General features: G+C 30.4%; 1 protein-coding gene across 1 annotated transcript in view; it reads left to right on the plus strand.

The window, feature by feature from the left end:
- LOC125068712 (fasciculation and elongation protein zeta-2) overlaps window positions 1-25,220 on the plus strand; it is a 37,298-nt gene that overhangs the window by 8,476 nt on the left and 3,602 nt on the right. Inside the window, exons 2-4 of the mRNA XM_047678002.1 lie at window positions 20,109-20,217; window positions 21,494-21,625; window positions 22,659-22,779. Coding sequence (XP_047533958.1) covers window positions 20,109-20,217; window positions 21,494-21,625; window positions 22,659-22,779 — 362 coding nt within the window. The remainder of the gene's footprint in view (window positions 1-20,108; window positions 20,218-21,493; window positions 21,626-22,658; window positions 22,780-25,220) is intronic.

Consider the following 25,220-nt stretch of genomic DNA (forward strand, 5'->3'; position numbering starts at 1 on the left):
CCAACGCGATAACAAACCGTTCTTGCGCAGATTATTTTTTTAAATATTTACGTTATTAAAATTATACAATTCATTGATTTATTCATAAAGCCGATACAAACTCCAAACGTCGCTTTTCTAATGTTCAGTCATCACAATGGCCAAATTGTCACGCGTTGATGACCAATTTCTCTGTAATTTCTTTGTCAATAAAAATTGTTTCCAATTTCTTCGCTTGCTTGAGCTGCGGGTCACTTTAAGAAAGTATTTTATAAATATATATATCAAATCAAGTATTTTAGTAGAAACGGACATTGAGACTATGGAAGTATATTTAGAATTTTTAGTTCTTTTGGATCTAAATCTTTCTGTTACTATAATTCCATCCACGTTCAATTGAATAGGGCCTCAACACGGCATGTGTTAACTGCATTGAACATTCCTGGTCCATCTCAACGCGTTGACCTTCCATTAATTTAAAATAGATTAGGTACGCTTGCGAGGGCAGCGGGAGGTGAGTGTAGGATAAATAATAGGATTTTGCAGTTGTCATTCAGTGTCGTTAAAAATAAAAATATTAAAAAAAACTTTTTAATTTGTTATATATTTATTTTTATATAATTTAAAACCCTCGAGGCTGTAATCTTACATAATATTAAGTTAGGAATTCTGTTACATCACTACATTTCACGGCATACATATGATTGATGTTAATAATGATAGTGACAATTTACTCTTCGCAATAGTTTTCGTCTTGCTGTGATTGATGTACTGACCGGTACCAGAAACCGTTACGTCATTTTATACAGCGTTATAAAACAAATACAATATAAAACGTATTACTGTTTATTTCATATTTTATATAATTTAACTTACTTTTGTACTTAATATATTTTTTTGTTTACGTCTTTAATAATAATAATAAGTTATCATGTAATGAATTTCAATTTCAAAATATATTATTAAATATATAAGATTTAAGTATTCACTTACTTAGCTTGGTATGCAGTAGCTAACCCAAACCCCAATTTTTTCTCATTAGTATAATCAATCATATCAAAGCAATGCTTTGTCGTCTTTTTATTAATGATAACAGAAACAGAGAAATGAGTATTTAACTTAACACCCGCTCACACACATTACAACTAAGTTGACTTAGCAAAAAAAAAACGAATAGTACTGGAAATTGAATCTTATACGGTATTTGTGCACATGTGTAGGGTCACATGGCGTGTTTTTTCCTGCACTAGTACGAAGTACTGTAAAAATGCGTAACATAAACATTGCTAAGTAAACTTTTCGGTAATGTTAGTATGGATTTTTGCGTAAAATTTATTTGGAGTTTATTCTTTGTTTATATGTTCTTTAACCGCGTTGTCTATTTTTGTGATATTCACGTCATACCGTCTGAGTTGCTTGTATGATTCCATGTATGACTAAAACTGTAACATTACCCATCATATTAGTGAGTAATCACTATTCAGAATTGACTGAAGTATTCTGGATTCGTTCATGAGTTATTCCCATGTCTCAATTCTGAATGTACTTACTTTTAATGTATTGAAACTTTTAAAAGAACTAAATTGACATTAAGTCACCGCAATCAAATTACAAAATATGTTGGTAGCATTACTCATTAAGTATTGCTGGATTTGCGCTTCGGCTATACCAAATACGGCTAACCTTGCAAAAACTCTTCAAGGACGCGTTCTTTCTGTCGCGTTCTCATCCGGTCAGCATAAAGGAACTGCTCCCCTCTCTTTCCACCCTATTTCGTGCGCCTGAAATTATATCAACGCCTTAAATATAGTCTAAGCTTCAAAGAGATGATTTACGATCTATGTGCGTACCGACAAGTTTACCGCCCTGTCTTTAATTTGGTACACATCTCGCTTCGTATATCGTGACATTTCTGTTCATCCTCCCGACGTAAGACTGGACACGTTTGCTTATCGTCTCTTTCTATCCTATAACCTTAACAGTTTACGAATACCTTTACCACATTCAGCTTACTTGCTTTAGAAACTTTTAAGTTTGGCCGCATCATACTTATTGCTGTTTCTTTCACTCCTATACGATACTACCTCTACAGTTCAGTGTAAATCTGTGTCTCAAAAAGCACATTTAGCCAAGCATGCATATTTGTACGTACGTTTCACTTAAGTTTATTTTTTATTTTATTTCTTAGACGTACTATAAGCAGTTTGCTAATCGCATCATCGCCGAAATAAACAGAGATCTATGAAATAATGTTTAAGATTTCGATGATGAAAATAAAATTATTTTGCAGGTAACAAATTTGTTATTTTTAAGCATTTCAAGAATAAAATTAATGCATGATCGAGAAAATGTATGGTGTCATATTTAACTGCAGTTATTTTCTGTAAGGATAGCCGTCGGTACAACTTCGTTATGCAATAGTAATATGGCCTTTAAATGATATATACTCGGAATTATAAGTGAGTTGCTTAATCATCCGTAAGTTATTCATCCACCTTAAACAGGCTTATACAAAATATTTAATGAAATGTAATTATAATATCATTTAAATATCAATTATCACTTTTACGTTTAATTAAGCTTGAGTTTCTAGGATCAAACAGTATTTTAAACCAAAAATATGAATTATTATCATCAAATATGTTATTTTATTTTAAACCCCGTTCGGTCAATTATAAGGCGATCAGTTTTTGTTTCAAAGCACGTATTAGCCGAAGAAAGTCAGGTCGTATAGACGGTCGAACTGGATCCTACAATCGTCGACCGGTTTGACCGCCGCGAATCCTGGTAACACCGCTCGTACTCTCAGCTAGATGAACGACCAATACACGTGAAATGTGTGTATCTGTATTTTGTAAAAGGACGTTGTTGTATTGTTCTATATGCGAACCACGTTTAGCGAAAGTGTGACGTGACGGACAAACATTTTCTCCTTCAATTGCTTGTACAAATATAATGGATTGCGTCGGGAGGAAATGACTGGAGGAATATTGCAGTTTTAGTAAGTTGTTATTGTTACGCATAAATTATTTAAAGTTAGGAGCAGGAAGGAAACTTACGAACTCATACAATTAACTTATACGAATATTTCGTAATGTTCATTAAAGGATATACTATTTAATCATTATTAAAAAAACTTGATTTAAAACTAAAACCTATTTAATTTAGGATATATCAAATATACAATACGCTCAGTTTCATTAATTCCGTCCTTCATAAAATGATACTGCGATAGTGATCTTCGTTTCAAAGTAATAAACCTGCTTCAGTGAAATCAATACTTTGCTACATTCGTGAAGGCCAGTGTAAACCTGTTTAAAATAGTGCATAATATGAGGATAAATAAATTGATAATTTGGGTCTACCTAAATGGTTAATTGGCGGTTGAAGAAAAAAACGTTATAATGCATATCAATATAATCTGTCAACATTACTACAAATTCTTCGTAGAAAAATTTACCTCGCTGCTTCAATTTAATTATTATTTCAGGTGTATTACTCTAAATAGTTAGAATAATAATCGCTAAGTCTATACTAATATTATAAATGCGAAAGTAACTCCGTCTGTCTGTCTTTTGCTCATTCACGGCTAAGCCGCTGAACCGAAAAAAAACGGTAATTTGTTTGACTCCCATTTACGGTTTATTTGGTGTAGATATAAATTAGGCAGTAGGTGCCATGAAGTGGTATTATTAGACAAATTTGTAATATATTACTTAATGAAATTCACGATTAGCGAATCTATTATATTTTTCATCTGATTGCGATTACAATACTTACACTATCTAGACACGCGGTAGCGTGTCAGCCAAGTTCTAGTATAGCAGAACTGGCGTGCAGCACCGTGTGTAATATTACACGAACCATTTAAAATGTATTCAGGTGTAGGTCTAATGTATATATTAATATCACGTGCGTTAAAGAAACCTCAAAAGGGCACGTGTGTACCGTCATGCTGATTACCACATATGTTAAACATAACACTAATTATATTTCTAGAAATATTATATCAAGACTTTTACCTGTGCAAAGTCTTGGTATAATATTTAGAAACGACTACAGTCCGATTGTCATAGCCATTTCGTTTTTTGTTAATCTCTTTAATAGTCTCTCTTGTCAAAAAGGCAATGTAGTGCATGTAATGTTTAATAAATAGGTATACCAATATCAAAATATACTTTATTTAAGTAGCTTTTTACAAGCACTTTTGAATTGTCATTTAACAAACTATATCAATTGAAGCTACCACCGTACCGGTAGGAATGTAGATTCTACCGAGAAGAACCGGTAAGAAACTTTGTAGTCTTTTTCAACATCAAAAAATACAGTCATGTTAGTTAAATATAATTATACATGTATGTATCCTGCCTGGAAGTAAACAAGCATTAACACCACGCTTTTTTTATCATCTATATAATCTTGTATCGAATAATATGACTTCTTTACCAATGTATTTTTTACAAATTATTTAAATTTATGAAACGGCAAAGTTAAAAATGTTATTGATATCGCAAAAATAATTATAAAGATCTACTTTCATCTGATCATTAGCGTCAAATATTTGCAGAACATTATAGCATAATCAAGTTACTTTCTCTTTGACATGATTAAGTAAAATAGATCAATTTAATAGCATGTCAATACAATTAGTTAATTTTCGTCGACATAGCGAACATTTTGAGACGGCTTGATATAACAATAGTCTATACCAATCGAAGACGGAATAAAGATAAACAAACCTTAGATTTAAGTATTTGCTAATAGGTCGGATATATTTTCCACTTCTAACAGTTCTTGATTAATATTTAATTATTAATAATACCACAATTAATCTCAATATCTCATAAACTATAGATTTCCCAAATCCTCTTTGAATTGGCAGGATAATAAATATCTTTATAACCTATATACATAATATACTTGTTTTAGTTATAAATTATGTAGAACTGTATGAGTAGATTTCAACTACCCTCATATGCCGAATTAGATATAAAAACACTGAATAGTAATTTGTTCTTAGATTCGAAATTACTTGATATATTGATACTTCAAACCCATTACACTAATGGATTTTAAAATTGTCACCTAGAGGTACTTTATGACCACCTTTCTAATATTAAAGCCTTTTAAATATTATTAAATATACCTAACGCAGTAAACATAAGGATTTTTTTTAAACAATCAAATAATCCTTTTTGATTTTAGTTATATTTCTTTTTCTATTTCTAGAAATGATCTCAACTGCTTATGTTAATAGTGTTTCTTTAAACATTTGTGTCTACGAGGTATCAGATTTCTTTATTTAATATTAAATAGTAAGGTATATATAAAAATGGTTTCTTTCGGTCAATCTGGACTAGATCTACACATAAGCATTTAAGACACTCATCCACTCCCACGATACAACAAACGTTTAACATTTTTTCTGCAAAATGTTTTTATTTCAACGATTAAGTACATCTCAGCTACGTTCTCGAAGTGCGGTCAATGCCCTTCTATCGCCGTTGCGATAATACCAATTTGATCTAGATTTTCTTGTTTTATTTCCTTTGTAAATAAATGATGATAAGAATATGTGCAATGCACAAATATAGGATTAAAGGTATTTACAATTGATTATTTAAGAATGGGGAAATTATTTCAAACTATATAACATATAAGACACAATTGACGAACATTTTTAATGTTAAGTAACATCATATTTGTCAATTATTTAGTTGAAAGTTGGGTAATAATTTTTAACCCGAGTGTACTCCATTTACTAAAGAAATTTCTTACAGTAAGCACCTTTCTCTCGACAGGTAAGTACACTTCTATAAATAACTGACCTATTGTGTTGCTTCATGAAAGTAATTTATAGTCGGATAAACAAATCGACCTGTTACCTATAGAAAACGTCGCTTACATAAAGTATGATTCTTATACAAAACAAAATCGAGCTGATAAAATACTTCCTGAGTCGTGAAGAGACATACCGTGTGGCGTGATTTATTACAACTTCTACGTTACAAATTACAATCGCATATATTACATACCTTTCCCTTCAAAATATCCGTTTATCAATCGTTACTTTAAATAAAATATTAACAGGGCAGTATGGTCACATCTGTTGGAATCTTCTATCACCTAACTGAAGTCCTTGAACGTATGAAAGCAAATAGGATTATTTGTTTAGAGAAGTAAGGAATTCGTTCTATAAACAAAACAACGAAACGTGTTAATAGCTCAACGAAATATTAAATACATAGTCGTAGGAACTCTTATTTATAGTTTAACAAAAAAATAAACTGCATAGAACTGGTTGAAGTATAAATAAGTTACTTTATAATTTAAGGTGAGAAGTGAGAAATTCTTTTATTTATTAAATCAAACATGTCATTTCTCTAGATGTAGTATGCAAACATAAAACGAATATTTGTACACGACGATAAATGACCCTTTAACAACTAACTTTCAAACCTTTGAGATACTGTCTGTGTCTACCTCACTAATGTTAAAGTTATAATATTTAATTCTTACAAGATGCTTCCAGCAGACTTTTGAAAACAACTTGTTTAAAAAAAAACTTGTTTAAAAGTTTTATATTTAAATGTGATTTTAAGGCTTAAAGGCATATGAAGTTTATGAAGTAAGCCAAATCTTTATTTTAAACAAAATTACCTTTACAACTGTAAACAGTAATCATAACTTATACAAATAGTCCAAGAAATGTCCACGAAATATATATATAGTCATGGCGTCGACATGTCGACCTACATAACAACAGAGGTCATAATATGTATATATTGCGCTACCAGAACTATCTACTTATGCACATGATAGCTACATTATAATCTTGAACTCTCAATTAACATCAACGTTATTAAGCAAATATTTTTTTTTTTAAATATCGTCGACAGCACTTCTCGTATTATGTACATAAATAGTCATTTTTTTACATAATAAATTTATAAATTTGAGCAACCCTATGTTTGAAATAATGAAATATTTATATAAGCAGGTATTTTGACAACACAATGAAATATTTATTTAAGCAGGTATTTGATTAAACATTGCTTGAGCAATCATTTGACCGATAGTCAAAATGTAATCGTCCATGCGAGTAGGTGTTCCGACCTTATGTAGGCGTGTACCTACATTTTAATCTTTGTGCGTTTATGTGTGATGACGTAAATGCATTGATATTTAATTAGGATTCAGAAAGTGACAAATCATTTTTTTTTCGAAATATTTGTTACATTTATTCATCCGTCGAACTAATATTTAAGAAATTGAACGATAAAATATTTATAGCAAATAGTTGGAAAAATAATCGCAAAATCTAATACCATAAATACCAATGTAACTCTTTCTGTTTGTCTGACTTTTGGTCGCCTTATCGCCCTTAAACCACTGAACCAAATTTAATGAGTTTTAATATAAAGTAAGCTTGAATTAAAAGGTAGGACATAGGCACACTTTTTTATATATGCCTAGTATCTGACACTAGGCATATAAAAAGTACACTAGGTGTAAAGCGATTATAAAAGTAAGTCATTAAAGTTACGCGAGTATTACATGATTTAGACAGTTGATTGTTGAGATCTCGGGCAGAGAGTAAGTTTTCGGGTTTCAAAGTAACGAGGTCAATCAATAATACATAGCAAGACTTGAACGAAAATTGTTTGAAATCGATTAATTTATCGATATTGAAAACTACCAAAAGACAATTGCGACGATTCTGTTTCTGGTGTAAATGATGTAATTTATATTCTCACAGTCTTAAATCTTCACTAATAATGTCGTCGCTCAACATGCACAAGATAAGCAAACAGTAGGCGGCCATATATTATTTGTTGTTTGATGGCTGGGTGCGGCAAAGGCCATATGCTAATGCATTGGTCTCGTCTTGTTTTGGTTGACAAGTGGCTTACAACTCTTAACTAGCTGACACTTTTACTTTCAACGATAATTCTTTACACAATGCCTTCAGTTGTGGTTGTAAAATACTTCTTTTTAAAGACAACTAGGTCTTAGAGTTTATTAAAATATTACCTACCTATGTAAAATATTAAATACTTCACATATTTTTATAGGTTTGCTTATTTGACGTAAGTATATTTCAAAACGTGTTAATAAAACGATTATATAATGGTATCTAAAAACATAAGAAACCTTGTAAGAGACTATGTATAAAAAATTTTTTAATAGAGATTGTGACATTTAAATATAAATTGAAGCATGTAAAATGTACATACATAGGCACATCCAATCATGTATAATTATGCTATATTCTATTTACAAAATCAATACATAATATAATCTAGCAAAAAATATATAAATAAATTTGTATAATTTCTTGAGGTAAATAATTATTGACCGAATTACTTCAACAGATATCTATGTGTAGATTTAAGCATAAATACAGGTGCAGCATGTATACCCTCGCTTTCATAATAATCTGTTTGGATGACAATCCAAACCGGCTAGAAAGAAACCATCAACAGCGTTAACGGTAGAAGCACGAAACTTTTTTTTTTTTTTTTAAAACTGTTTGCAATTAACCATTTTTTAAATTATACCATTCACCTCTTAAATGATGCAGTATCATCTAATTAAATAGGATCTCAAGTGAGATATAATGTTTATAAAAGGAATGAAATAGATAAAAAAAAAACCACCATCATTAATAACGGCGTGAGGCATCCACTCCCTAACTATAAAAAAAATATATAAACAAGTTAATACGACAACGCAATTTAGTATCGTCATTTTTAAAATCGAGTTTAACTATTGAAATAAATAATAAACTTTACAGAATAGCGACGACAGTTAAAAATGAATTACTAATCGAATAGTTTAATAAATTAAATTAGAAAATATTCACACAATTCGTACAAATAAAAAGTAACGTCAATGAGTTAAGAAATAGCAGTAACTTTTCGAAAGTTATTTAGTCGTCTATAAGATATCTTTATACACAAAAATAGTAAATGGTTCCTTTATCTAATAATTACAATTATATTGACCTGTTTCTAGAGGAAGAGGAAACTGAGCTGGTGTCCACTACCTGCGGTTCGGATATGGGTATCTGGCACCTGCCTTACACAAAAAATGTATACAAACTGGTCTATTTTTGGGGACCACTATAATACACTGACTTCGAGCCAATGAACCGTGAATTATTACTTAAACGTCATGTTTTTATAATTCTATAAAAAGAGCGTTTACGTTATTTTCAGAGAAGTGATTTACTGCACTTACTTTTTCTTTAAAAGTAAAATTGTATTGTTTGACTTTAAAAATAACGTATAAAGTTTATTGTGGAATTGTACAGTAAAATAGGTATCGCAATAAAAAATATAAATTATCAAACGAATAACGAAACCATTTCTCGCCTTAAAAATACATAAAAACAACACCGGCCTATGTTATAACGGATTATTGAAAGAAAAAAAATTCTGTTCGCGTTAGCCCCATTCACTATTCAGCTAGAGCCGTGGCTCAGTAAAATACATAAGAAAAAAAAAGAATCTGACTCACTGATATAAAATTCTAAATTTGAATCTCCCCCGCCTTTTCTTAATAGGACGGCACGCTATTATATCACACGACGCGGTTTATATGAAGATGACACAGCGGTAGAGGCATAATTTCATTAGGTTCTTTAATGTGCTTCATTGTTACAATACACTTATAGGAAATTGAAACTTCGATTACCTTAGATTTATTACTATTATATTTAGGTTAATTTTCTAAGCTTAACCTTCGATTTTGTTCATGTAGTTATGATTATTTCTGCTTCTTAGTTTTAATTCTTCTGGTTTTCATCCCTTTTACGATAAATTAAGTTTACAATAAAGCAGAAGTAAATTTTAAAATGACTTTGAATTAATCTATGCACTTTTTCGTTCACGTAACTCTTTTTTATGATACTTTCCTTTTCAGTTATAAAAAGTTTTAATTTTCGCCGAGAACATACATTTCCCGTTGTATCTGTTTTTTGAGCCAGAGTATAAATTACCACGGTACAAAGTTTATTTTACATCCATGATTGATAATTTTGCCCTGTATTGATAGCACCGTCCGCAACCATAAATCTTTTTAAGCAAACAGTTACGGAGTCGAGCGCCGTAACATTTTTATTATTTAAGTCAATGTTGAAAGAACATAAATTATATGACCATTATTGTGACCACCTCCATTCGTCCTCCAGTTTCGGTTTTAGCAGCAATTCTCAATTGAGGTTAGGCAACTGTGCTGGACAATTGCACAAATATGTGCATGCACTCACTATTCCTTCACTCTAATAATCCAATGGGTTGGCAAAACTGACACGTTCAGTGGGCCAATTCTACCAACTTTTAACGGTAATTATAACCACAAAAATTAACCTCATCTTAATCGTAACAGATGAACAATTCTACATATTTATATCGGTTACAATACGATCCCGATTATATTCCGATCCAACTTTAATCGAATCGCAACTGGATCGTTGCGTTTGTAAAATAGGTACCTGGTTGAATAGCAACGATTACATTTCAAAAACTGGCGCCCGGGCGCATTAGTTATGACCAACCGCTTTACGTACTTTCCGTTAGTCGGGCTTAAACACTGCAAACTTCTAAAATCAATACCGCTATTGGAAAATTCTCATCAGAAAAACCCGACATTGGCCCGACTCGGGCTCTGTAACCATCATAAGGGTAACCATTAAACTCATAAGAAAGTCAAATTAACAAAAAAATAATCATGTAAAAGAGTATCTAAAACCTATTTAAATAAAACCTAGTCGGGTATTGATCGACTAAAGTGGGTCGAGTGGGGATGTGTGGTCCGTGATCACGACGACGACCCCCGACGGATCAATAGTGAATATAGGACAGATATAAAACAATCATTATTGTGAACTACTGCGTAACGTAGTACCAAGACTCGTTACAATATAGTTCTACCAATTTTTTATGTTATAGAATATGTAATATGATTTAAATATTATAACAATTGTATAATAAGAACTACTAAGTATGTATTTAAAAACGGCTTCCATTCTTAAAAAAATATGATATTACGCTATGTTAATATTACCATGACCAGTTATTACATAATTTAGGTACGATCGTTTATGGTCTATTCTAAAATAACATTTCCTTTTTTAAATCGCATTAAAGTGTATTCCCCTGATACGATACAAATAATAAAAAGTTTGCGGTTCGTCGTCTCTATGACAACGGGGTTCGGATCAATAGCACATCCTAGCGATAGCAGCTTTAACACATAGTATATACCCAACGTCTGAAGGCTTTACCCAGTTAACTGCAAATACGGATCGTCTTCATTCCATAAATAGTGAAGTTGTTGATCCAATCACCATCGTTTTCAGTCTAGAGTTTTTATCGCTTTTATATTATATATGCAATGTTTTCGTATGACATATATATTTTATGATGCGGATTTTCGTTAGAGATATCTCCTGTTATAAATAATTTAACAACGAATAATGTAAAACAAAATATAGATAATGCAAATTGCATATACATACATATGTATATATCCACAGACATAAATATCTTTATATCTATTTTCGATTAATTTGCTTCAACACAGCTTCATCGATGAAAGTTGGCATATATACGAATACCTATACATTTACGTTGAAAAATTTTCATTACTACTACCTTGTTGTAACTTGTAGTTCAACCCATCGTCATGACAATCAGTGTGTATACAAACGCAGGCTACGTCTGCTAGGTTTTGAAAGCATTTACTCATACTTGTGCTTCAGACGAAAAACCTGGATCACGTCCTCAAAACATTTAATCCAATTAATCATTAATAATATAGTTCTTGAATTATGTGCCTTTATTTATAATACAACACTACTCTACTAAACTACAAATATCTACTTTTATGTTACTGCCAAAGTTTTGATAACAGCCTTGTCGACGTTGTAAACGTAATTTTTCGAAAAATTCATAATGAATATCATATATTGTTTAAGCTCAAACAATTTCTTGTCGGTTCTTCTCGGTAGAATCTACATTCCGAACCGGTGGTAGCTTTACTTTAAATAGTTTGTTAAATGACGATTCAAAAGTGCTTTTACAAAGCCTATTTGAATAAAGTATATTTTGATTTGATTCAAGCTCTCGACCAATTATATCACGTCAATTTATTGTGAATCGTTGTTTATTTGGTTTTTGTCTTCTTTTGGTTGGAATAGATTATATGTTATTTTTATTTTACATTAATTTTATCATATTATATTATTAATATTTCTTTATTTGAGGCATGCCTTATCCGCCGATATATTTTTATAAAACAAAAACTTTGCCAAAATGACCTGAGCTAATAAATGTCAAGATGGCATTTCAGCCTTTGATTTATTAGCGTGCTCTCTGGATACTCGTCTCGAACGACCTACTGAGCCATTGTGTACTTTGATAACATAAATACCACGAACTTAACCCCGTTTTTTGTGTATGATACACTCTGCACACAGATACGACTTTGTTTGTGTGAATTAATCTCGTAAATGTTTATTAAAAGAGGTATTTTGTTTACTGGAGACAGATTTTGAAATTTGCGCATTTCACTTATATGACCTGTCATAAAATACTTTTAAGAATCATGAAATAATGTATGAACAAACGAATACGAAAGTATTGATCAAAGTATCCTCGGGCACTTTCATGCCTTTCACCTACATGCGTTGACCTGTTATCAGATTTATTTGAAGATATTCCTTTCCACCATAAAAATCCAGTCACACAGCATTCCATCATAAATTTGCTTCACTTTTACTAGGATATTGCCTCAAATGCAATTTTGGGAAACTATTATGAGATGGTAATACTTAAATAACTCTATTTGTAAAGTGGCTTAGGTTAGGCCATAAATGTTAGTTATAAAGACTTACTTATATGACTCTTAACCAAATATCCCTGATTTCAATCCACACGAGTACTTACCAAATAATACCAAATACATTCTAAAAAAAAAAATGTATAAGAAACATGTTCCCTTTTCAATTCCCAACTGATGAGTTTCGTAGGTACAAAGCTATTTTTTCTTTTATTTATGTTCCTAAAGCTGTCTCATGGCCTTAGCTCAGAAATAAAGTAAGGGGCGTACATTAAAAGATAATTATGCATATTACACGACTTTTAGTATTATTCTAAAACATTATCATATTAAGTATGAGCAAAAGTCTGTAAAATCCACTGCTGGGCCAAGGCCTCCTTACTTGTTAAGGAAACGGTTTGGAGGTTCGCTCACGCTACATCACTGCGGGGTTGATATACATATGTATGTATATGAAGCATTTCGACCGACAAAGGTAGGCTTACTTCAAATTATTTCCATTAGCCTTGAACACAAGATAATTTATAAACATAAAATTAGCAACCGAATAGCTCAGTGGTACTCACGATTCGAACCTGCGTCCTTCGGCTTTATTGACGGGTCAATGAATTGATTTTATTTATATACCGCAATAATATGCAACCAAATATATATTTTGTAATTAATATGATTTCATATTAATTAAAAAATATCAATTTTATATACAACCTTATAAAGTGACATAAGACCTTATTACATGAACATGCTTTTGTACTTTGTAATACCCGTTCCTTTTACGGCTCTAGAGGAATGTTGCGTCCAAAATCCAGTCTGACTTAAAGTTCCGAGAACCTGAACGTTGAAAAAAATAATCGACGTTTCTTGAGACTTTTTTATCAGCATTTCGAGAATACATTACTTCAGATTTTAGTTATTTTAATTTCAAACAATGTAACCCTGAATTTATGAATCCGAACATTCTACTTACATATCCAAATGCAAGCTATTTAACTAGAAACGTAAATTTATGTAATATTTGGCATTTAAATCAAATACCTCTTCCAATAACGCTTTTATATAACAACCGTTAACATACTTACGATATAATTACTGTACATTTATATTTTGTAAGGTTTCATATGTAAAGCAAAACCGATACACATGTTTAATTCAAATTTAAATTATTTAACCCTAATTGTGATTAACGACTATTCCATAATAGTTCGACTTCATTTATACAAGTTACGAAAGCAATTATATTTTGGTTATATAATAGAAAGTGGACTTATACAGTTGTTACCTCAAGCATTAGCCATAACCTACAATGCGTTGTCATCCGTGAAACAAAGCTTTTATGCTCCTTGCATATGAAATTACACCAATTATCTACACTGGTCCACTCAGATTTTACCCATAAATGCAAAGCATCGCTTCTTAGAAATACACTGAACCTTATCATTAGATAAGGCATAATATACTGTTTATAAATACATAATGGACTAAGCGAATTATAGGGCCAAATTTTTTAAGTTAATATGGACTAAATTACAATGTTAATTGATTTCATGCACATAGGTACATATAATTAAATTCACTAACGTGTACGCACCATGTAATGATTGAAATATATCAATCTCTCTACAGTTTAAAAGAACCGGTACATATTTCTCAACGATCTGTGAAACCATGAAAATCGCTATGTAGCAATAACACCCACAACACACGAATAAAATTATAAATATAAACGAATTGTGTAACATATACAAAACATTTAAAGCTTTTATATACGTAGGTGAAATTAATAGTGTGTGTATCAAATCATTTTAACGAAACGATCGGGTATGAAATAAAATTAAGTATCACAATTAGTTCTGCGTTCAATAAAATATGTCATAATTTAATTACCCTTGTTAATAGTGTCAAATAATTAATATCGTTTAAACTTTTAACGCTACTTGGCGACGTAAACATCTGTCGATCTTCAATTTGTATTTAATTAAGTCTTGATTTGATAATGGTCAGTCGCTAAGCGAACCATGAGAGATACTTGGAAAGGGAGGTGAGCCCAGACCTCCGAGAACATCTCCACATCAGATTATTATTGGATAAGGGTTGAATGTTTTAATTGAATTACAATTTAATCAAAATGTACTTACTTGAATTCGGTTATACGATTATAGCTGTTATGGGTTTAAATTTTCAATTGAATCGGGTCAATTAGTACTGATTAATGACGTGAATCGTTTTATCAAGAAGGACAGACGAGTAATTACTTCACATTGTAATAAATTATTTATCTTTTAAGTATCTTTTTATTGTCTAACACTAATTACAAACCTAACAGTAATAGTACGGACCTACTTAGTAAAAGTTTTGACTTAAACATGTATTTTTATATACAGATCTACTAAACAAGGACATTGTTTAAAAATTGAAAGCCTGAGAAGTAAAATATTCTCAGCGATTTTATTTCACTCACCTCCGAAATCGTCTCACACTAAACAATAAGTCAAATCGTCCGTTGTTAACGATGAGTTTAAACGCAATAGCTAACGGTAAAAATTACCATTGCCATATCGGCTTAGGTTTCGGTGCGTGTTCGGGGACACACGATACCTTGTACGCAATATCATTAGGAGATGCAACTTTCATTTCTTTAAAAGTAATAAAGACAGCTCACGTCGAAGATAGCTAAGTACGGAAAGTATATAAATAAATAAATATTGGACAACATCACATACATTACTCTGATCCCAATGTAAGTAGCTAAAGCACTTGTGTTATGTAAAATCAGAAGTAACGACGGTACCACATACCTACAGTAAATAATTTGGCATTTGGAGTAAAAGTCATTAGTATGGATGTGCTTATATAATACATCGGGTAGTTATTGAAGCGAGTTAAATTAACAATTTTACAGATTTTTATCAATCGCAATTTATAATTAAAATTTTTAGTGTTATCTGAAATGTTATTAGTGGAATTATAATATCACGAGTTTTACCTTGAGCGATTTATTTATACTTCAGCTGATGTCTCGGTTTACATCAACTTTAATTCGTTGGTACATAATTTATTTAAAACCTTTCAACTCTTGATTACCAAGAATTTTAATCAAGCGAAACCATACGAATTAAAAGCATGTCTCATGCTACGAGTAACTTAGATATGGCTAAAATCAACCATCCTGAAACTCATTTACGACTTCAAAGCATTGAATCTGATTGTCATCTTTTAATGGATCTGTATTACACGTACTATGTTCTTATATGGATTCGAAATTACAAATAAACCTGATTAAATGTATATATGATCATACGTATATAGTACCATCAACTTACTAATTGTATGTAACTCCAACTCGTCTACATTTATCAAGAGAATCTACCAAACTTTATTCTATTGCATATTGCATGTGATTTATCAATACCTCTGCTGTATTATGCATAACAAACAGTTCTAATTATAAATTTATTTCCAAAACTATACCCAATAACTACTTTTATTAACTTTAATTTCACATTAAAATATCCGATACCAACTTCGAATACAATACACTATCCGATCTCGACCAATAATATCATGTCAATTTATTGTCAAAGTTGTTTACTTGGCTTTACTCGTCTTGTGTTTGGAATAGCATAAACATTAAAATCTATAATAGTAATAGCCCAACTCACACGCGCTTAAAGTTAATTTGAATAAGCAATTAATGTGTGACTTATCGATAATAAGCGTCGACCAAATCGTAATGGGTTATCGATTTATTTTATCAAGTGTCAATATTTAATTTGACCTAATGTTAACAACAGTAGTAATTAACGAATTATGAATTCAAGTGCTTTATTTGTTTAACAATTAAATCGATATCGATATATCGAATACTATTAGTAATACATCGAAAAAATATTACAAAAGTTTGAAACATTTATTTTCTTAACGTAGTATTACAATCGTTGGGACAAAATATTTGCAAAATCTTTTGCATTATTAACTATACAATCTATAAACATATTAAATGCTTACTATGTTTATCTTAGAAGTATACGTTATTAAAATTTCAAAAAATGAAATAAAAAAATAACACCTCTGATTTTAACTGTTTGAGTCTCTTTTCGTCTCTGACGAATGTATTCAGAAATTATTTTTCCAAGAATGGTTGATTTTTAACAATCACCAAGCAAGTGTACCAAATGCTTCGATTTTTTAAATATTTGAGTTATAAAAAAAAGAAACAAACTTCCTTATTCATTCAATATTAGTTTATCGCACGCAAAATAAATATCACGTTCAAATAAATTCATTTTTTATGTCTTACTTTTCAGACTTTCTAAAAGATAATCTGTATTATTTTTTTATCGTTTAACATTTATGTGTAAAAATAACGTGAAGACAAATTATAGTTTAAAATTATGTAGCGTAAAAACTGTGCGCCATTCTGTTAATATTGAATTTAATGGCGAATAGTCATCTGCAAACCACATACCATATGGCGCTCTTACGTCAAAGGTCGTAATTACTACACCAGACCTCGTGTTATTGAGATTGTCATTCGCAACCAATAACAAAGATAAAAAATAAACAGATGTACCTTACAATATAAAAACACCAACGCAATTACAAAGAATTGATAAAAAATTGTGAGTAGGTATTCATGTAGCGATAATTGTATATACATAATTTTAGGATGCGGTAACAATAAAACATACTTAAAACTAAGCGAAGCAAAGATAAGATATTAAGTACACTAATGCGAAAAAATGTTGCTTGTAGACAAAATTATATCATTCATTACGGTCTAAGGTCGACTTAAAAGAGTTTGCATAGGCTGTAAATAATATCATACGCAATACTTTTAAATTTACAAAGTGACGTGCAGTCTTTTGTTTTCTAGTTACTTTATCTAGAAAAATCTGAGTCAGGTACGCACTCGCATGTAGGAAGCATGTGAAGATGTACTCAACCTGCTCATTAGGAGCTTTCTTGACCGTTATAACACTAGAACTGTAACTAAACTATTCCTACATAGAGACCTTTGTACGGTTTTTCATGTTATGAACCATAAGATTAAAAAAAAATACATATATTCGAATTAGTTTCGTATTAGATATTGTACAATAAACTATGGATAATATATTTAAGTTATTTGACTAATTCAGACAACATTATGCAGTTGATATGATAATATTACTTCAGATAAGCAAACTTTCTCGGTTGCTTCTTCAAAAGGTCATCGCAATTTATCAATATTTATAATTATGTGATATCCAATACTAGTGACAGATGACGAGGTTACATTTAATTGGTACTTTATTTATTAATTCTCTGCATATTTTATCCGAAATTTATTACTTTTGAGTAGCTACTGATAAGTATACACATTGTAACTTAAAACCCGCTACTTTTTAATTGACGTATCTTATACTTTATTTACGAGTGAATTTTACAAAGCAGTTTCCTTTTCGTATAATATACCTTATTATTCCTCACTTTTAGTATTTATTTTTAATAATATATGGTTTACCAATATTTACAGTTTTAGTACGTTGAGCCATATTTTGAATACTAAATAAATGACTGATATATTGTTGCACAAAGAACTAACGTTACGAGTATTATATAGAGTAGACCTTGCCCATAATATTTTATCATATAACAATTCTCGTCCAGCTGTTATACAAATAAATGATTCAATTGCGTTCTACTCCTGTCATCGTTTATTAATATAAAGTAACGCTTGCATGTCATCGAGAGAGTCTAAGGCAGACTCTGATAAAACCACAGCGAGTGCGTACTACTTGTATGTAATGTAAAGTGACACATTCCTCAATTGAGCCGTGACGTTCAGAGCGATCTCAAATTGACGCCAATTTGTGTCTCCGGCTGAGTCACATACGCTCGTGTTGTTTCACGAACAGGGTTCCTGCAATCACACTCAAAAACATTTAAAATGCGTAACGTCTCACACCTCAAGATTTTTGTTATAATAATACACGTCCCGGCTTCACTTGGGTACAATAAGATGTCTATATACAACTTTTAGATTGAGAAACAAACAGAAAAAGAAAAATTCTTGATTTTTTTATAGCTAGGATTGTTGAAATTCTCTGCCTTTTCATTTTATAATTCGCATGTCTTGTATATATAAATCTCTTGAATGAAAAATATGAAATCTTGTATAAAGATATATTTAAAAGAATCGCGAACTAACTGTTTGTATAATTGGCTACGAAAACATACAGTATATTCTGTTTATTTTTGCTGCATATATTACGCAACACTTTTTTTAAACCATCCCAGTACCTCGACCTCAATAAGTGATTATACATTTTGTTTTTTTATCTGTAATAAAATATTTTAATAAAATAATTTTCGAGAATTGTGTTTAGGTATATCATATAGTATATCATAAGTTGCAGAGTTGCTTAAAAATAAAGATACAGAATGCATTTATTTCTGCTACAATATCAAAAGGAGCAGCCTTCACTCATTGTTGAATTTTGAATAATTTATAAAATAACACTACAAATATAATTCATATAACAATAGGTTAACCTTAAAATCAATCGTTTTGGTTTAACGATAATAATACGAAAATTAAACACATTCATTACATTATGTAATATATTTATGCAATTATAATTCACGATGTTTTGGATTGCATAATCAGAAATAACAAAAATTGTTACGCAGTACCTAGAAATAAAAGCCATCATCATCCTTCGTTGACCTTGTACGCAAATAATTGGGAAGATTGACGCAATTGCGCTGTTCCCAGCACAAACCTCACGGGAAATACACCGAGGATTATTTCAAATCATATTTGCGGTTTAGTTTCATTCACAAGGCCACGGCTACATATTATTAATGAAAAAAATATATATTTCTATGCAAAAATATAAAATAGATAATTTAAATCAATTTACTTAAATACCTCCTTTAAAAGATCAAACCTTCGCCACTATAATAATCTACAATGATTGGACTATCGTCAATGGACAAAAATTATTTAAGTAGAGTCAAATCCTCTAAATAAAACATCTATAAAAATATCGGAATAATATAAACAGTTGACAATAAATCTGAATAGAGAAGACGGTCGGGACATTTATTACAGCACTCGATAAATTACGCGATATATAGCCGATTAAATTTTAATTAAAGCTGATACTACATTTTAAGGACATTTTACCACTTTCAGGCTCACACCACTCTCTGCTCCATCTCTCTCTCTGACCATGCTCTGATATTGATGAATATTATAAGATTTATATAAACGAAATTTTTGAATTTCTTTGTTACAGAATGTGGTGGACAATCACAGGAAATTTCGGGAACATCCTACCAATTGACTGGACAAAGTCCTTCTCGAGGAAGATGCACATCCCAACATTGAACCTGAGCGACAAAAAGGTACAAAATTAACAAATTCATAATCATTTCAGAATAATACAATAATGAAAAGATTTAATTAAATATAATAACCGTATAAATTGTTTATATCATATTCATATTCTGATTCTTACAAGACGCGACGTAGATGATTCACGACTGCTCCAATTCCGCTCAGTATATTAAAATCTAAGGTCACACGTTTGTTTGTTCCACTTGAAATTCATATCACATGAACATAATAATATATAAAATAGAACTCCGACGTAGTCCATTAATGGTTCTTGGAGCTGTGAAACTTGTGAAGAATTTAGCACTTTGGCAGTAATCTGATATTGAATAATACGTAACACTTTGGGCTGCATTCATTTAAACTTCCCATCTATAAATTGTTACAACATAATTCGTTTTAGGGTTTTTTTTTTTGAGTTATTTTAATGTTTTACGTCTTGTCTATAATATTTTAATCGATTTGAAACTGTTAAAAAACTTATGAACCACTTAGAAAATTTTGAATAAAAGTTTACAATAATTTTAACCAACATCAGGCACAGTACACTTATAATACACTAATGTACCAAAGTAGTTTGCTTAGTCAATGCAGCATTGCAAGTTCGTTCTCGTATAGTTTTGTATTTTTCATAATACGCCATAGAAAAATATTTCGGAGAGCTAGAAGGCTATTCATGAGAAAAGTTTTGTCCATTGTTGTATAAACGTAGCGAAGTTCACCGACCTCCAAACAAGGTTTTAATGAGGCTACTTCTGTTCCAAATATTTTTTCATTATACATTGTTATTAAAACGTTTTTTGTGAATAAAAAATATGTATGTGTAATTCAAGAATACTTTATAAAAAATATGTACCTTGAGAACTATGGATAATTTAAAATATTTTACAAGAAGTTAAAATTTAAAACATTTGTAAAATATTTCAATTATTAAATATTAATATAAGTAACACTAGTAGTTTGCTTCTTATCAACAATAGTTAATATAGTATTTGGAGCGTATAAATTACTTTCATAATAACTTGTCCATTACTGGTCATTATACGTTAGCTGAAATAAAAAAGGCATTTGCTAAATGGCTAAAGTTTATCATGATGCAGCGTGGCGTGGAGCGAGCGACCCGGAGACAACTCGTAAGTAGGAATCCTTATAGGCCCAACACGCACTTATCAGCTTAATATTTTTTTATTTCCTTTTTTACCCACTTGTTTTTCTAGTCATTCTCTCCTTTAGGAACAAATTTCTAACGGTTATTCAAATGATAAATATCATACCTTTGTCTTTTAGGGTGCTATGACGCCGGACGATGAGATACATAGCTCAGAAGACGAAGCGGTCGCGTCTGATCTGGACATGCACGCTCTGATCTTAGGAGGTTTACATCAGGACCACGAGTGCCCAGTGAAAACTGCTGATGAAGTGAGTTCTATAAACAAAACAAATACACATATCTGTTAGATAATGAGGTTATGTACTCATAAATTGTACATTTTCAAGTATTTGTGTTGTCAAGTATACCATTTAGTATTATAAGTCTTTTGTATAAAACTTTATGATTACGATATAAAAATATACAAAAACATCAATTTTTTTCATACAATAAACTAATTTATTTGAATATTTTCAAAAGTTATTTAAAACATCACCATAGATATTTTAGATAAATATTTTTACAAATTATTTGATTTGAAACGGCAAAGTTAAAAATGTATGCAGAATTTTTTTATAGAAACGGTTACCTTGCCCCAAGAATGATTTATTGACTTTTGCGGAGTCGGAAAATTGGCGTTGTAAGCTTATCCTTACTTCTTGTGCACATACAATGATTATCACTGATTTTATCAAAGTGATCAATGCTACTGTGAATATACATAATATTGTTGTAATAAACAAGAACATCAATTAAAATTTATCCAGTATGCACGATTTCTGATACACTTTAGGGTTGTTACATATCTAGCACCTTCATATTCTAGTTCCTGAGATACAACAGCTTTATACGATCTGTAACATATTAATATTTTACTTTTAAAAGTGTCAGTGTTTAAAGCCTAACTTAGTCTACAAATTTTATTATGATTCAAAGCATAATATAATACAGTATCAACACTCTCGATAAACAGCGTAGAAATCGATTTCATCGAATTTTATCTAATTTAAAATATTAATTTAAAAGGAGAATGATACCGACTAAATTTTGTTTTTTTTTTTTTATGGACATCTCCAGTCCATTGAAAAATAATTCTTTACTTTACTACAAAATTTAGTTTCGTAATTATTGCAGTCCACTTTTATTATCAATTATATATTCTAAATATATCATTACATTTTATAAAAATATTTGTTGCATTAGGTTCATATGTACTAAAGGTTTGATATTAATATGAAAAAAATGCTTCTGATATATCAAATATTATTAGTGTAATTTGATAAATGTTACATTTGATTTCAGGTAATACAAGAAATAGACGACATGATGCAGGAGACTCCGTCCTCAGAGGGCGATCTGATAGAATATAACGAGGCCCTGGAAAAGGGGAAGGAGGTGCTCAATTCTCCCCTTTATGAAGATAGTGAGTTTTATATACATTTATTTTATTATTATAATCACTTATTTATGTTTATGTTATTATATACGCGTAAACTTTTGGATTAGTAATTATATAAAACATTTCAAAAATATACTTTATTCAAGTAGGTTAGTTATAGTTTCAACATTTTGCCATTTTGCAATAAAAATAAAATATTAAGCTTTTTTGATTTCAAATTTTATATATATATAAATGGGTTAAAACTATGCTATAAATAACAATGATAGTTGACACACAATAGCGACGTAAAATCACATTTATCCAAGCCATTAGCTCGGATTTTCCTGAATATTTTTTATAAGACTTGACCTCCTATAGAATATTGATCATAGAATAATTAATCGGGGAAATACGAGAGAGTGCCAAGGAATATAAAAACGGTATTGCATAATAACGAAGCTAAAAAAAAAACTCGCTAAGAAAATTGGTTTATAAATAAATGCCTTGCCTTCGCTTCCATTTCGCAAATAAAATCTATCCGTAGAAAATCGGCGCCTAAATGTTTGAATCCCAAGGAATTCCGACTTATGACTGAATACGGAATCATGAATACAATTTGAATTGAATTGTACATAATAGTTGACAGTAATTACAATATACATTCACAAAAATATCTATAAAATCTTTTTTTTTAAATGTTTATTATAATATTTGTAAAATAAGTGTTTTTTTTTTAATTATTTATTCTGTACATAACATTTTTTTAAACATTGCAACATTGCACATTCCTTTCATTTGTATGCATGTTATAGTTATTTGCTTTATAAATACCTATAGCTTATTGAAATGTTGTGTAATCCAAAAAACGGATTGGTTTTGGTCATTAGGTAATGGATTTAATTATTTTATTACACGTCTTGCTTAAAAGTTAACGGCATTTGTACCAAGCTTAATAAATCGTTAACGTAAATAATGCTTTACGACGTAACATAGTCATGACCTCTCAACGCCGTCAGGAATAATACAGTTATCGTTACAGTCATTACGTAATCATCCGGAATATTACATATTTGTTATAATTTTCAGGATATTCAAAACATCTGTATATTTTCAAAACTGTTAAAGCAACTCAACTGAAATTTATTAAGTTAATATATTTTATTGAAAACTTCAAAATATAAATAATTTAATTTCTTTCGCTCATAACTCAGAAGAAGTGACGTTAGTGAATCTTTTGTGGCAAATTCGTTACATATTCAGTCGTTGTGCTAAGTTTCAGTTTAATATCATTTCAAATGTGGAATTTTAAATTTCGTCTTTTGCCCGTCAGTTAAGTTGTTCAATTAACTAAATAAATTGATATGTTTTCGACGTAATATCAAATACAGAAAATATATACCTTCTAATATATATATTCTAAATATACTTATACTAAATCCTGCCATCGTATGCTCTGATACGAATTACAAACTGATCTGAATTATTAATAAAATAGTTGTAAAATCGACTGTTATTAAAAATTCGAAATTGTCCAAATTAATTATTTAAACACTGGCAACCCTAATCATAGAACTAATCCAAAACATACATTTGAAAATAAATAAACATCCTTAAAACCCAACGAGATATTCTATTGTTTGAAAGACAATTGTCATGATAGTTTGTTTTTTAAACAATAAAATATACGCCATCGTTCTAAAACAAATAGTCATTAAATCCTAAAGTAAAATTTGATTTAATATAAATACATAAGATATTTAAAAGATCGAATTATTAAAAAAAATGTTTTCACAAATAATTCACTTAAGATATAGTTATTTAACCATATGACATAAATTAAACTATCCTGTTAACTCTCTCTTAGTCGAAGATTTTCTCTATTTTTAAAGAAAAGTTCTATAAAATGATATCCATCTTATAAAATTCATACCTTGAATTTTGCTAGCACAGCGTTCTGATTGTAACTCGAGTCATTTGTTTTGCCCCAGCTTAAGGTGAAGTTTCTCAGAATGTATCGGATACGTAGGATATCTAGATAAATAAGGTGACGTTGATGTTTACGAATATGTCGAGAGAGCGTTCACCTCGAAACTTTCGATTGATTCGCACATCTTTTGATCATTGATCTGAATATAGAATCGGAGTTTACGGGTATTTTTTTTATTTCAAATATTATTTTGGAACTAAATTTAGATTGGCAGTAGTTATCAAGTAATGACACACATGACTAAGCGTATTTTAATATTATGTTTTATAGAATAACCGTTAAACACAGACGTAAAGTAGGTTTTAAATATTTTTTAAATTATTTTTACGTTATAATAACGACTTCACCGATTGCGGTTTCACATCCGGGCAAGTATTACTGAGTTTACATCGTTGTCATCGTACCAAGCGAGGAGAAAACATCATAATTGGACCTTTACATGTCAGATGAAATTCTGGCCCAATATGTGTATGCACATAATAAAAGCGCGATGTAT

Source organism: Vanessa atalanta, chromosome 14 (genome assembly GCF_905147765.1).
Source record: "Vanessa atalanta chromosome 14, ilVanAtal1.2, whole genome shotgun sequence".
NCBI lineage: Eukaryota > Metazoa > Arthropoda > Insecta > Lepidoptera > Nymphalidae > Vanessa > Vanessa atalanta.